The following is a 15,465-nucleotide window of genomic DNA, read 5'->3' on the forward strand; positions in this document are numbered from 1 at the left end:
CCATGCTAGATTAGATGTTTTATACAGATGTGTATGCTCATTACATATATTGGTGAATATGGAGTTCTTGTATTAAACTGTGGTAAAACTAAATTCACTGCTTCCTCAAATTATCTGTGTTTTCAGACAATAGATTATTACAAAATAAACCAGTGTAGAATGCAGCTCTTTTGTGACAAATGGGTATGCCTTTTAGGTATCACGTTGCAAGAGACCGTAACAGAGGGGGTAATTTGAGTGTACATAAAAAAGAGCAACTGGTTTGTGGTTGGTTGTTGGGTTTTTTTTTAATGTAATACAAGAGTATAAGAGCACATTCTTTGGGTTTTGTCATGAAGTGGTGCATATATGCACGTTCTTTATAGCACTCTTATTCAAGACTTAAGTAGTTGTAATATTTTTGCTTTCTCCTAAAACTAAACTTGTTTCTGTACAAAGTTTTAATACATTTTAGCTAATTCATTTTAAATGTTAGTTTATCAAAGCTTCCCCAAGTGTCTTCATATAGATGTGATAATTTCTTGCTTTTGAAAATTTTTTCCTACTTTATTTTGATTTATACTACCTGGTTCACTCAGAGATATAAATATCTTAAGTATAAAGGAGCAATTCCTCAATTCTTTATTTTCATTATAGAACATTTTTCTGGTGACATTTAAAAAGGATCAAGTGATTTCTGTGTCTTCTATTTGTATTTTTACATTGTTATACTTGTCTCTTCAGTAACAGCGTGCATGATAATAAAGTTATTTGAGTTTCTAAACTTCTTTGGATATTCATTTGCGTTTGGTAGAGGTGTTTACAAATATCCAGCAATTTGCTAGCCGTAATGTAGTGCATGAGGTACTGACAAAATAGCACAGTGAGATGTTTCTTGCAAGAGTTGTGTTACACAAACTGATTTTTTTCCAGCATGAGACAGCTGTTGCAATTTCATCAAAACAGCTGCATCTAGACCTGTAGGCAATTGAATGTCTATATGTAACTGTAGAGTTAACAATAATGAATGTAATCTTAGGGGGTAGTTGTTATTTTCAAAACGTAGTGGTAACAGCTTTTGTAGCCCTTGGAAAATGGATGAAGACAGTGTTTCCTTCTTACTGGAAAAGGATGATTTTTCTCATGATTGATTGATCAACCCTTTTAGAGGGTTGGATGGTGTTTCTTCAAATTCTTCAAGTTCTATTTTGTGGATATTTTAAAAGATAGTTGTAGATCAGTAGCATCTGCAAATAGCTATGTTTATTATAGTATGTCTTTTATACACCAGCTACTTTGCTTTTGCACAAACCAGAATCCTGGAGATGCAGCCCTGTTCTTCAACACTTGTTAGAAATTCTGCCATGTTGTGGTATATATTTTATTTTCTGCTGTTGTTTGGCTTATGGATTAGTGTTAATATTAAATCTGGAAATAGAAACTGGAAAACTTGAAACTCTGCTCAAACCCGGGTCTTAAAACATTGTAAAAGTTGTGTAAAAATTTAACTGCATTCGAATATACATTTCAAATTCATATGTTTTAATGTCTTCTTAAAGGAAAGCTTTTCAGTGATAGGAAATTGCTTGTTTTATTTTTACTTTCAGATTAACTAGCGTACTCTTCCATTTCAGAATGTATGAAAACATGTCCACAATGGTGTATTTAAAGGAAGAGAAGTTGGAGAAGCTTACTCAAGATGAAATCATTGCCAAAACTAAGCAAGTGATTAATGGACTAGAGGCACTGAAGAATGAACACAACTCAATTTTACAGAGCTTACTAGAAACACTGAAATGTTTGAAGAAAGATGATGAAACTAATCTGGTTGAAGAAAAATCAAACATGATTCGAAAGTCACTGGAAATGCTGGAGCTTGGCCTTAGTGAAGCACAGGTAAAATTGCAGTAGAAATAAAGCATTTCAGACTTTGAGGACTTACATTTGCCTTACTGAATATTAGTAATGTGCTGAGACGTTTACATTGTTGTTGTATGTTAAGGAAAAAGACTACTGTAATTGAGAGGTAGATACTATCCATCTTGCTATGTTACAGAACTAATTATGCATTCAGTATTAAAGCACTGAAGCTCATAACTGAGCTCCTCTTTACTTTGGTGAGACAGCTGCTAATTTCTGTTTAGACTTCTCCACGACATTAGGCAGGTAATTGAATCTAAAAACATTTTAAAGGTTAAGAATTGAGTACAGAATCTGAACAACATTCACTGATGCATTAAAGAAAAGACTCTGAGCTAACTTCTGTGAACTATCTTAGTTGATGAAGGTATCGTGTAAAGAAGATGAGTGAAAAGATGCATGTTTAATTGGGATGTCAGGACTATATTTACAGTCTAACTTTAGGGTATTTTATACTAGGTCAAAAACCTGAAACAATGTGATGTGACATAGTCATCAGTATAAAATGGCAGAGTGTTTGCAAATGAGTTGCAAATGCCAATGAGTTAGCTCTATATTAATAGGCTTTATATTAGTCTATACCTGTGCTCAGTCTTCTCATCTGGATCGAGCTATTGTTGTTTGTGATCTGGAAGTTGTGTGCATTGGATCACGGTGAATTGAGGCCTGAGAGAATGAACAAATGCGGGTTACCAGACATGGGAATCTAGAACCCCTGGATATTATGGTACAGACTGGCAGGCCTTAGTATATTTTACAAGTTTTGATCCCTTGTATTGGAAGAAAATACTAGAAGATATATGGAATAAAATTGCAATAGTTGAGTTACCTTTAATGGGTGTCTGTAGAAGATCTGTGAGTGAATGAGTAACTTCTGTCTCCTAACTTTGTTGTGGTATCGGGACTCCAAAAAGCTAGTTCTGATTCTTGGCTCTATCAGATTCAGTGACCTCAGTTGCAGATGTTACTGCCTTGTTTGCCCCACATGGTGTTTTGTGAACTGTGGTGGCAAGGAGCCAAGATGTCTGCATTTATTGCCTTTGTTAGGAAACCAATTACACTTTGAACTACTACTCTCAGACCTGATAAGCCTACTCTTCCTGCATGCTTTAGGTTGCAACAGTGTAGTAATTTTCTTTATTTGCAGTATTTAAATTAAGATATGGAAATATTTTATAGACATTTTTGTGACACGGATGTAGGTCTGATGACATGTTATTTCCATGAAAACGAAGCTGACTTTTCTTAAGAAGTAATCAAACTTTTTTTTTCAGTTAATTGTAGAGGGTAAGATTGCAAAGGATTTTAGTTTGCCATTGTAGCTTGTACAATGTTGTAAGAATATGTTGATCCTATTATCACAACTTTCCTAAATGTACTTTCTGGTGTTTCAAACAATGGCATTTGTATAGGCCAAATAATTTAAATTATTAACAATCTTGGATATGTAAATAGATAGGTGCTGAAGACTGGAGATTTGGACCAGTATTAGAAAATTATAACTGGAGTTTTTCTTACCTTTATAGGAAAAAGTAGTTTCTAAAGGCTTGATGTATTTTTTTGAAATCTGAAATTTCAGCTAAGGACACCATCTGTTTCACATGAAATATGTAGTTTTAAAACACTTTGAGGTAACGTTGTTTTAAAAAACCATGAAACTGAGGAGATGAAATACTAATAACTTGGGGATGTCAAACTCATCTGAAAGAAGATTTGTATTATCACCAGTGGTCCATTCTTACAAGGGGTGCTTCCTGGGATTGTATCAGCTGTTTTACGTGTATCAGTGGGAAATTACATAAACAGTGAAGGGAGAATGTCTCCTGTATGTAGTGTTTGGCTTTTACTTAACGAGCTCCTTTTTCATTTAACTTTGCGTAGCAAAAAAAACCAATCCAAGTAAACTGCTTTTATGGCTGTTCCATTTTTTGTCCTTAATGTGACTGTTCAAACACATTGAATGTCTGCACACTCAAGCTTATGATGTGTGTATATAAAGTGCTTATATAAATTGTGTGTTCAGTTGCACATTTAGATCTCCGTAGTATCATTGTCCCTTTGAAGTAATATCGTTATGCTGAGGTGTTCATCCTTATGAACTGTAATCATGTATATGAATTATTTTCTGTCTGAAAGCTGCTAAATTAGAGCTCTGTGTTAGTTCTTAGTTATTTTTGTGATCCTTCAAGTTAAAAGTATTACTGCTCCATTTCATGTTAGTGGAACAAAGATTTCCATTTCAGTAATCTAAACTCTAATTCAAATTCTTCATGTATTTTAAGATTGTATGTAATCTTCAGGGAATTCTAAACCAATTTGACTTCTGATAGCATCATGGAAAACAATCATTACTAAAGAGTTCCTCTAGGCTAATTCTGGCTGAACAAATGGTAAAAAAGTTTAGAGGAAAAGTGAGAACCAGATATATAAAGAAGAGAAATCTGAATGTTTACCAGATTTCCCAGCTGGCATAGGTTTTAAATAATAAAAGGCTTTTATGTTAAATACAGGACTGCATTCTAGGGGAAGTATGTCATGTGACACCTTCTGCTTTTTAGGTAATGATGGCCTTGTCAAATCACTTAAATGCAGTGGAGTCAGAGAAGCAGAAATTGCGTGCTCAGGTTCGCCGGCTATGCCAGGAAAATCAGTGGCTACGGGATGAACTAGCCAATACACAACAGAAATTACAGAAAAGTGAACAATCTGTGGCTCAACTGGAGGAAGAGAAGAAACATCTAGAATTCATGAATCAATTAAAAAAATATGACGATGATATTTCACCATCAGTAAGTAGCTGTATAGTAAAAAGCACCTTACGTTTACATGTGTTGTAATTTGCCTAGTTACCAAGAAATGACAGATAGAAGCTTTTTATTTATCTTTAACATAAATTTGTCATTAAAATGCTTACCTTGTACCAGTGTCACATAGTTTGCAGAAAGATTCTGAGAGTTCAGTTCATTCGTATTTTAAGAGAGTAAATGTTTCACTGTGTGTACATAATAAAATACATATGAGGATCAAAATCCATAAATAGTTATTTAGTATCATATTAGCTTAAAAATACAAAGAACTGAACCAAACCAAAATTTCCTTTTGTACATTCAACAGTTAAAGTAAGTGGGGAATGTAAACTATTAGAGATTCTAAGTACATAGGGGACTTGGCTTATTTTGACTGCAAGAAAAATATTTACTTCTCATCTAGTGAAATCCGTGTGTAGCTGTTAGATCTTTTGAGAAGTTATACTATGATAGGATATTATTGAATCCCCTTCCAGGACCTTCTGCCAGGCATTGTGATCATCTGCGTGTGTTCAGTCATGTTTAGCTAGCCCCTTGTGTTACATATTCTTAGATTCAGCGAGAGAATGGATACAATTTTAATTTACAGAAGTAATTTATCACTTAAAAAGACTTCTGAATTACTTGCCCTTCTTGTTATCCTTTTATTTTGTTTCTTTAATTTAGATGGCACAGTAGAGAAAGATCTCATTTTTTGTGTTCAGACCTTCTCAGCTGTGTCTTGGAAAGAACAGTTTTTCATAACCAATTATGAGTTGGTATTTGTATCCGAATACTGCCAGTGAAGCCTGTTTAGAAAAGGGGCAGGCAGAGGGAAGGAATATTGGGATTTTGATGTGCTAACTGTTGAACTGTAAGCTGCAGATGGCCTAAATAGCACCATTATTTGAAATTTAATTGCCAAATAGGGTCAAAGTAAGCAAAGCATCTTTATAGTTTCACTAACCATATGGACAGTCTCTGTTGTTAGCCTTTGAGAATAGTCAATTGTGTATACGCAGTACGAGGTTGGAATCAGCACACTTAAAGTTACAAACTTCCCATCTGACATCTAGTCCCATCAATCTGCTGTCTTTGCAGAGCACTCGCTTTGCTACCATTGAACTTGAATGCCAGCAGCAGCAGTTGTCGTCTTCTCATCTGTAGAAAAAGGTGTTGGATGGAGAGCCAGAAAAATAGGAAATGTGTTCTGCTCCTGGGTTTTCTCCTTACTGAGATTAACATTTCTGAGAGCTTCAACTATTTATATTGTGTAGACTCCACATTTAAGAAGCAGGATTGAGGGATGATCTGTTTCTTTATTTTACATGATTGCGGGATTTGGAATGATCTTTGGATGTTTAAAATCAATACACACTGATGGATTGTGCAGAAATTAATATGGTTCCAGATGGAGACTGTTGGAGATGAACTTCCTTCCAAGTGTTGTGGTGGTTTTTTTTTTTTCTTTTTTCTTTTTGAACCTCACAGATCACAATTGCAAAATCTGTTATTTGTGCAGAAGTTGAGTACTCAGAAAATGAGGTCTCCTTATTCTTCTCCCTTGCCCATCTATAACTGTTTATGACTAAAAAAGTACAGTGGATGGTTCTGTATTCAGTAGTGCTCACTCTTCACTGGGTACTTTCATTAGGTATAATGTCGCTGTAAGAATAGCAAATGTGTTCTTCTGTGCTTAAATTGAGGCTGAAATCTAGGAGACCTGATTTCTATTCCTGGATCTTCTGAAGGTGTCCTGTATTGTTTGGGGACAGAGTATGTAAATATATTTGGACATAAGACCTTCATAAAACTTCTGTGAGAAATGTTCTTGTCAATTCCTAAGTTCTGGAAGTGGGGTTTTCCTTTAACATAGCTGATTAAAATGGACAGTCCTGTTATGCCTTAGATTTAAGTGTAACAATTTGTTTGGGCTTGTTCTATAGGAGGATAAAGATACGGATTCCACCAAAGAGCCTTTGGATGACTTATTTCCCAATGATGAAGATGACCAAGGACAAGGAAGTAAGTGCACTTCAAATTAGAATGTTAGTGTATTTCTGCAATGCAGAATATAAAGATGCTTTTTATAAAAATGAATCCATATTTGGGGTCCTCTGGGACACAGCGGGAGTGGTGAATGCCTCTGCTAGAATAAGGAAACCAGTCATTGACATGCATTCTATACATTGATATGTACAGAACTGGGTCTAGGTTTTTAAAGAGAGTTTATTAGCTGTTGTAAAGTTCTTGGGACTGGCTTGAGTTCAAAATTCATCCCACAGTGTTTTCTGTGGGCCTTGGAATAGAAAAGGTTTGTTCCAAGTGACTGAGGCAGATTCCAAAACATTGAAGCTTTTTGATGGTCTGCCCAGGTGCTGAATTCTGTTAATGACCTTTCTGATGATCTGATTTAAAATTTTGGGGCAGGTTTCAGTATGAAGTCTTTCTCATATAATCTTTTGTCCTTTGCTAAAGTTGTCTTCCTTAGTTTTACTACTCATTCTAGAAGTATTGTCTTCAGGTCAGAAGGACTGATGAATATGCAGTGGAGTTTGAGGTAGAGGTTTTGGTAGCGTGATTGAAAGAAGCCGTTAATAGATGAGCCTTGCTTAGTAAAATGTGTTTCCTGTATGGGTGTGAAGCTGATACGTGTTGTATTGATACTGTAGTGGATATGCAGTGTGCTAGTAGTATAATGGTTCTTAGTAGACAAAGGATTTCAGAAAAAATGTTTGAAGGGTACCGCCTTTGTAATCAGTAAAGTTTTGAATTTCCTTTATGGGCACATACACAAGATACACTGCATTCTTGATAGCATGGTAATGCTATCCATAGCCAGCAATGGAAGGAAGACTTGAAGAGTTTAGAATAGGCTACTGTTGACCATGAACTCCCCCCTGAACTCATCCTTGCTTCCCTAGAATTTTGTAGTAGGAAAGTTGAATGGCAAAGCTGTCTATACCTGCATAGTCCATGTACCTTATTTCACTTTACAAAAGACCAAGTTGACATGTCAGTAATTTCCTTGACCTTCAGGAAAAACACTGAAATGCTTCAGTGCTTTGGTAGGCAGTGATTGTGGGTGTGGACTTGGAATTGTATGATTCCGCTGACATAAAAAGGCTCCGACTTGCTGTGAGAGTGGTTTTTGCTTGATAGAAAGGAGAGAAGAAAGTCAGGCTCACGGCTGGAGCCCTTATCCTGTGTGTTGTCTAGAATTTAATGAAAATGAGTGAGGGAATTTTTTCAATCTTCCTAGAAATCTTCCAGGTGAAGACAAAAGGGGGAGTAGATTTTTGGGGGGTGTAGGAGGGTGGGGATTGCAACAACCAAAGGTTAGGAGCTACTGGAGAATAAGTGGCTAAGCCTGAGGGTTAGTAAGTAAAACCTAAAGGTTGACACTGGCTGTGATGACTTTTTGCCTTTTCTCTTGCAACTGTTATTTGTGGCATCCAAGGTGTTTTAATCCTTTATGTGCCAACCTAAAGTACTACTTGGTATAGCAAACAAAGGGAAACAAAAAAAATTTGTATATTTAGAGAAGGAGAATAAATGAAAAAGGACAAATAATTTGAGCTTTTCTGCAGGTATTTGGCTTGTCTATGTTTAATGTTCCTTTCCATAGAGAATGTCAATATTTGTAAGTGCAAAATTATGACATAATCTTGAGAATTGTTAATTATTTGCTGAGCTGAAATAGTTTCCTACTTTCTTCATTGGTTTATTACATTTATGTGGTCCTTTGAGCTGATAGAAGTGTAAAATAATATTAATAGAATACTGGACAGAATACGTAGAATAAAATGGTTATATTTTCACTGTTACTGTCCACGACTGCATGACTGCTGTGAAGTATGTGCTAATACTAATGCTTTGTACTGAAGAAATAAAATTCAGTGAGTCTCATTTTGTGTCATTGAGCAGTAATGTTAAGATGTTTTCGTTACAGTCATCTTTTAAACAACTTGAAATCTTGCGGATTTTTTTCAGTTCAACAGCAGCATAGCAGTGCAGCAGCTGCTGCCCAACAAGGTGGCTATGAAATTCCAGCAAGATTAAGGACACTTCATAATCTTGTTATTCAGTACGCTTCCCAAGGTAGATATGAGGTTGCTGTACCTCTCTGTAAACAAGCTCTTGAAGATCTGGAGAAGACTTCAGGTCATGATCATCCTGATGTTGCCACTATGTTGAACATACTTGCTTTGGTGTACAGGTTTGTATACTGGCATAGATAAATATCAGTTAAATAAATAGCTAATCTTTGGCTTTAACCTGTTAATGTTCAGACTAACATTTTTTTACTTCTATTTTCCATTCCATTTATTTTCCATTCTCTGCTTTTTATTAAAACCCTCAAGAGGGTCCTGCAATATTTGTATGTCTCCCCATACTTAAACAAGTTGGCTGCATTTTTGCCTGTGACTTTGTTGTGGGAGTGAAGCTGGTTTTGATACTTGGGGTGGTTTGTTTTGGTTTCGTTTGGATTTTTTTATCTACTGAGGGGACGTGTCTTGATTACCCACTTACAGATAACCTAGAGGTATAAATTGGCCAGCAGTGTAGAAGTAGTGCATGCTAGTCCTTAACCAGCAAACTACTTCACAGTTACAGGCTTCAGGATTTTATTTCCTGATTTCTCAATATATTCTCAATTACTCCTCTTTTGTACTAGCTTCTTTAGGCCAGTACTGAAGTCAGCTTAATTTTTATGACTTTCTTTTCTGAATCCCCAGTATTAATTATTACTCTTTAACATTTAGAGACCAGAACAAATACAAAGATGCAGCAAATCTCCTGAATGATGCCTTGGCTATCCGTGAAAAGACTTTGGGCAAAGATCATCCAGCGGTTTGTATACATGCAATATCATATTTTTGGTTGTGTTTTTCACTGAATTTTTTTCAACTCATTCTAATATTAAACTCAACAGGAAAGTTTTTAAGACCTGGCTTATCTCTAAACAGTACAGGTAGGAGGCCACAATGCAACATTCTTCATTTTCTCTTAAATATTTAACGTACCTTTTGAGCATTATATTCAATACTGTTTCACCACAAATGACTCGCACATATTTGGATTGCATGGATTTTCTATGGGAAATTAATTTGTGAAGAAAGATTTTTAATTTGCTTACTCAAATCGCTTTATTAAACTCAAATTGAAGGGGTACTTCTGATTTGTTTTACTGCTGCTTTTAAATGAAATGTAAATCAAGCTTTTGTACTTGGTGTTTAAAATTAATGTGATTATCTCACTTCATGTAGCCTGTGTGAAGCAGGGCAGCTCTGAGTATAGATGTGAGAGGTAACTTTGTAAGAGAAGAACATATGAAGAAAATGGATGCACTAAATGACATTTCCACAAATGAAGCGAAAATATTTAATGATTTTGGTTTTTTCCTTTCGTCATTTCTGTATGTATGCATTCAATAATAATTTTTTCTTCATTTGCAAATTTCGAGAGGTCTCCCCTGTGCATGGAAAATTTGAAAACATGAATGCATTGCAGATGTGTTCATTTGTCAGATACTTGTATCAGCAAATTCCAGTGTAATTAATATTTCTTTACTGTTGACAGGTGGCAGCAACTCTAAACAATCTTGCAGTACTTTATGGTAAACGGGGAAAGTACAAAGAAGCTGAACCATTGTGTAAGCGAGCTCTGGAAATCAGAGAAAAGGTATGAGTAAAAGAATACAGCACATTTGAATGGATTTTCTGAGGGAGAGGGCAAAGTTAAACACTTTTTTAGTGTTTTGGTTGCGTAGATCTGTCAGATAAACTGCAGAGTTAGCAATGCCCTAGTAGTTAGGAGTGTCTGAAATTCAAAACAGTAGTAAATTCCAGTAGTCCTACGGAGCTGTTGGAGCATTCTGGGTGTATTCTAAATTCTGTCTAGTGCAATAAACCTTCTTTACCTTTTTCTTTCCTCTCTTATATTTAAGTAATCTTTCATTTGACAAGAGCATTGGAATTAAAAATGAAGCATCATTAAAATTTTTAAGTTGATTATTCTATGACTATGTGGATATTTATTTTAGTCCATGAGACTGAATGCCTGCATCTTTCAGGCTTTGTAGAATATGCTGCATACAATGTTATTATACTACTTACATTATTCCTGTTTGAATTGTTCTACAGCATTCTCAGTTTGTAATAGAATTGGGTAATTTTCATATCTTTCAAATGCAAATACTGCTTTTGTCATCCTCATGTTGAATTGATGGGGAACAAAAACTAATGGGGTATTTCTAAATGATGCATTTCTAAACCCTGATATGATGATTGGAGCATGTTTTAATACAAGGTATTTCGTTTTCAGGTCCTGGGGAAAGATCACCCTGATGTTGCCAAACAATTAAATAACCTGGCTTTACTATGTCAGAACCAGGGTAAATATGAGGAGGTTGAATACTACTATCAGAGGGCACTGGAAATTTACCAAACTAAGCTAGGACCAGATGATCCAAATGTTGCAAAAACAAAGAATAACCTGGTAAGCCTTTTATAAAGTAAATCTAAGAAATGCACCTTTATTCAGCATGTATTGTATTTATTGTTTATCAAGCTAAATAAAACAGCGTGCTGATATCTTTTGGGGGGGGTATTTTGTTTTTTAGGCATCCTGCTATCTAAAACAGGGCAAATTTAAGCAAGCGGAAACTTTATACAAAGAGATTCTTACTCGTGCTCATGAACGGGAATTTGGCTCTGTAGATGGTAAGAAACTGAGTCCCTAGATTTGAATGTATGTTTCATTTTTGTAGTTACTATGAAATAAAATCTGCAGGAAGTTAATTGTATCCTGATTAAAATAGTTGTCTGCTTGAGATAGACTTAAAAAGTGAGATTATAGATGCATTGAAGTACATTTGTCGTAAAAAAGCATTTAGATACAGCAGTAACACTTGATTCAAAATGAGAGTTTTTCTTACATGAGGTAGACTTGGTAGGTTTATGTTTTATGGATTGTATTTCTGGCATAATTTATCTTATGCCCAACCAAAACCAATTTTGGTATTTTTATAGAGGCAGAAAAATGTATGTCACTTTGCAGTCACAGGAAAAAGTCAGTGCAGGATTTTTAATGATACAATAAATACATTGTTAATGTGAGTCCTCCATTAATACATTGAAAGAATGCGGAAAATACCCTTAAATTGTGAATTGCATTTGACTTCAATGTACAGTGTATTTTATCAACTGTAAATCACAGTGAAGAATTTTCACTGCATTCTATCACAAGAGCTTATGCACCACTTAGTAATTGTCAAAACAGTTGTTAGGATAAAAGAAATAAATGCGTATTATCTAGCACAGAACTAAGCACACGACAAATCGATGGCAGCATATACTGACTTCAAAGCTTCTCAGAAGTAACTGTTTCTCAGTTCAGATAAGAAAAGACAGAATTGTAAAACTATAAAAGAAGAGGTGCTTGTTTTATTTATCTGCTGCTTGTAGTATGGACAGTAAGCCTTTTTTGTGGTGGTGATAGTATAATTCTCTGGTTCACAACTTCATTTCAGAAGGGTGAAAAATGATGAATACTTTGTAGTTTTTTACTTCTATAAAATATTTTCTTCTGTTTCATCAGATGAAAATAAGCCTATTTGGATGCATGCAGAAGAGAGGGAAGAATGCAAAGTAAGGCCATTGTCATAAATCTTTTTTGGAACTTCTACTTATTTAAGTTACAAATCAGTTATTTTTCTTCAACATTACTTTTGTTTTAGGGAAAGCAAAAAGATGGCACATCTTTTGGAGAGTATGGTGGCTGGTACAAAGCTTGCAAAGTTGACAGGTGGGTAATTTCTTTACAGGACAAACAATGCAGCAATACCCGGTATGCAGAAATGTCAGATTAAAGCATGTTTAAAATTGAAACTAAACCAGCTGCTTGCTTAGGACTATAAAAACTATAGTATTAAAAATTCAGGAACACAGTAGCAGTTTTCAAGTCCCAAGGTTGCTTTTAATCTAGGCTGGTTAGATCTAGTAAGTGACATAAAAATTCACCAGTTGCGTTCTTGGCAGTCCTTCACATGGAAGCATAGGTCATCTTTCTTTCTTTTTATACTGTTGGTTGGCATACATGCTCTCCCTGCCCCAGCAAGACCTCTAGAGAGGGCCAGAAGCAAAAAGGAGACTGTGCAAGTAACTGAGCCTTGAGTTTTCTAGCTGGCACAAGAAAACAAAATTAAACTGGCAGAATTCAGCATTATTTGAGCTTCTAAAGCTTGAAGAATATAGTTTTGTGTGATTTAAAATCTGAACTTCAAAATGGAAGAAGAGAAACAGGGACTTCAGCTTGGATTATACTTGATGAAATATTTTTTGTTTGCTTTAATTTTGTTCCTTAACTGCCTTTTTTTAATGTGCAGGTGGTACAATGCAAGAAAAAACCTGCACCTAGTACTGATAATGTTCAGTGAGGGGTTTTAATTTCTTCAGTGTTTGAGTTAGTGTGTTTAACAAGCAACAGAACCTTTGTATTGTTGAAATCTACTCTTTTTCTCCATCTTGAACTCTGGGTGCAAGACATTTTGCTGGTTTGTTTTTCATGTACTAGTTCATTGTAATGCATGAGGAAATCTTTTCTCTGCTGTTACTGGAGCAAAACTTCATGCAACAATTCTGTGACTGAGCTAATTCTCATAGTCTCATTGAAACAAACATGTCTTGTTGGAGAGTGACTTGTTAATGGAATGTGTGGTGGGTTTTTTTTCTAATTTTTTTTTCCTTTACTGTTCAAGCATAGTTTGAATGCATAGAAACTGCAAATAGGTGTTAAGTAAAAGCTGATGAAAGGAACTTTTGATTTGTTTTGTGACAAACACATGCTACAGTAATGGTCACTGTATGCATGAGTAGGCATATTTTCTGGAAGCTTCACAATTACTTAGTTGGACACACTCAGATTGAGCTAAATTTTCACCTCAAGGTGCATCTGGAAGCAGACTGAGTAGATCTAGAGGCTAGTTAATAACTTCCACTTTCAGGGCTGTTGACTAATCATAGCGTGAGCTGTTAATGCACTGTGAAAGGGGTTAACAGGTTTTTCCACGTACATGAAGTACAAAACAAATCAAATAATTAAGTTTGGAAAAGACCTCTAAGATCATAAAGTCCCACCGTCAACCCAACACCACCATGCCACTAAACCAACCATATACAGTGTAGTATATTTCAAGACAGACTTACTAAATAATTATAAGAAATATGACAAATACTATATTAATTTAAGTTTTTATTAGTTTGTGAATTGAGAAGAGTTGAGTGTGTGTGTCTGTGTATATATATACTTCTTTTTTTTCTTCTTTAAATAGTCCAACAGTAACAACTACCTTAAAGAACCTTGGGGCACTTTACAGACGACAGGGCAAATTTGAAGCTGCTGAAACATTAGAAGAGGCAGCAATGAGGTCTCGTAAACAGGCAAGTATGATAATTCGCCTTAATGATATTTCTGCATTATGGTCATGCAGATTTTCAACTTCAGTATCTTATTGTACATGCAGAATATATAAACTTCTAGCTATTCAGTGTCTGGTGCCTGGTGTTGCCCTCTAATTTCAGTCTGAACTGGTCATAAACTGATCCCATCTTAACACTTGCAAACTGGTTAATTGCTGGGGCAGTGGCACCATGTACCGGGGGCATGACTCACATTGAGGGTGAAATTGTGTGGAAGATGGAAGAGCAGAAAACACTGTGTTGGCCAGTAGTCCTCAGTGGGCTACAAGTCCTGTGAGAGAGACTGTAGTTAGGGGAAAACGGAGAGTTTCTGTTGATAATCTCCTTTGCCAGTAATGCTGTTCTATTTTTAATAAGGAGCTGTCAAACTTACAAATGTTCTGTTTCTGCATACAACTGACTGACTGGTGCAGACCTTTAGAAGACCATTATAAATTTATTAGTTGCTGTTTCTGTTACTTTTGCAAACCAATGGAATGGATATTACAGTTTAAGGGGGCACTATTTTTCTTTTAATGTGGAGAAGTTCTGTGCTGTCTCTGTGCTCTCAAATCTGCAGTTCAAGTAACCCTTTCTCAGTCTTAGAAGGTTGGAGAGAGTTTGTTTTTGTTGGGGTTTTATTGGCTTTTTGGTTTTCCTTTCCCTTTTGGATGATTTGATACAATGTCTTTTTTATAAAAGTACTTAAGACTGGACAAGCAAACACAGCTTGTCAGTGTTAAAATGGAAAGCAAAATAAGAAAATATAAGTGAATAAAAAAATTGGAAAGTTCAATTTTAATTTCATTTTTATGCAATAGTAAATAAGATCTGTATTTGTTTTCAGAAGTGGTTTGTTTTGTTTTGTGTTTTTTTTTTCTTATATGTCCATGTAAAGTTCTAAACTCAAATTCTAAATTCAAGTAAACTGACTTAAGTGATGGACCATATCTTTATTGATAATGTACTGGTTTTTATTGGTTATACTGATTTTGAAGTTGTATTTTAAAGAATGATACTGCAGTGTTTGATCTATATAGAAGCAGATTTCTGGAAAAGAGGGAGAGCAGAAAAGCTCCTGGCAAACCTCGTGCTCTTCTGGTGAATTCAGCAACAGTTCCCTTTGATATAAGGTGGCATAAGTTCTTTCTTCCACAAAAAATGATGGAAGACTTTAGAGTGTTTGCCAAATAAATGGAATGAGACTGGTAAGAGGGAAGTATGAATCTGGGAGAAAACTTCTTTGGCAAGGAAAATTGAAGGGTGGAGGGGAAATAGTTGATACAGATACTTTCTTTAACTGAGGATGATTTTCACAT

The 15,465-nt window shown here is 35.3% G+C and overlaps 1 protein-coding gene across 5 annotated transcripts in view; it reads left to right on the plus strand.

Moving 5' to 3' along the window:
- The first annotated feature begins 1,614 nt into the window (after positions 1-1,614).
- KLC1 (kinesin light chain 1) overlaps positions 1,615-15,465 on the plus strand; it is a 29,507-nt gene continuing 15,656 nt past the window's right edge. For all 5 annotated transcript variants that reach the window (XM_010565432.1, XM_010565434.1, XM_010565433.1 and 2 more), the window contains exons 1-11: positions 1,615-1,875; positions 4,458-4,688; positions 6,632-6,710; positions 8,679-8,904; positions 9,452-9,539; positions 10,269-10,370; positions 11,013-11,186; positions 11,311-11,410; positions 12,288-12,337; positions 12,427-12,494; positions 14,020-14,128. In XM_010565432.1, coding sequence (XP_010563734.1) covers positions 1,615-1,875; positions 4,458-4,688; positions 6,632-6,710; positions 8,679-8,904; positions 9,452-9,539; positions 10,269-10,370; positions 11,013-11,186; positions 11,311-11,410; positions 12,288-12,337; positions 12,427-12,494; positions 14,020-14,128 — 1,488 coding nt within the window. The remainder of the gene's footprint in view (positions 1,876-4,457; positions 4,689-6,631; positions 6,711-8,678; positions 8,905-9,451; positions 9,540-10,268; positions 10,371-11,012; positions 11,187-11,310; positions 11,411-12,287; positions 12,338-12,426; positions 12,495-14,019; positions 14,129-15,465) is intronic.

This window comes from Haliaeetus leucocephalus, unplaced genomic scaffold (genome assembly GCF_000737465.1).
Source record: "Haliaeetus leucocephalus isolate CR32 unplaced genomic scaffold, Haliaeetus_leucocephalus-4.0 Scaffold191, whole genome shotgun sequence".
Classification (NCBI taxonomy): domain Eukaryota; kingdom Metazoa; phylum Chordata; class Aves; order Accipitriformes; family Accipitridae; genus Haliaeetus; species Haliaeetus leucocephalus.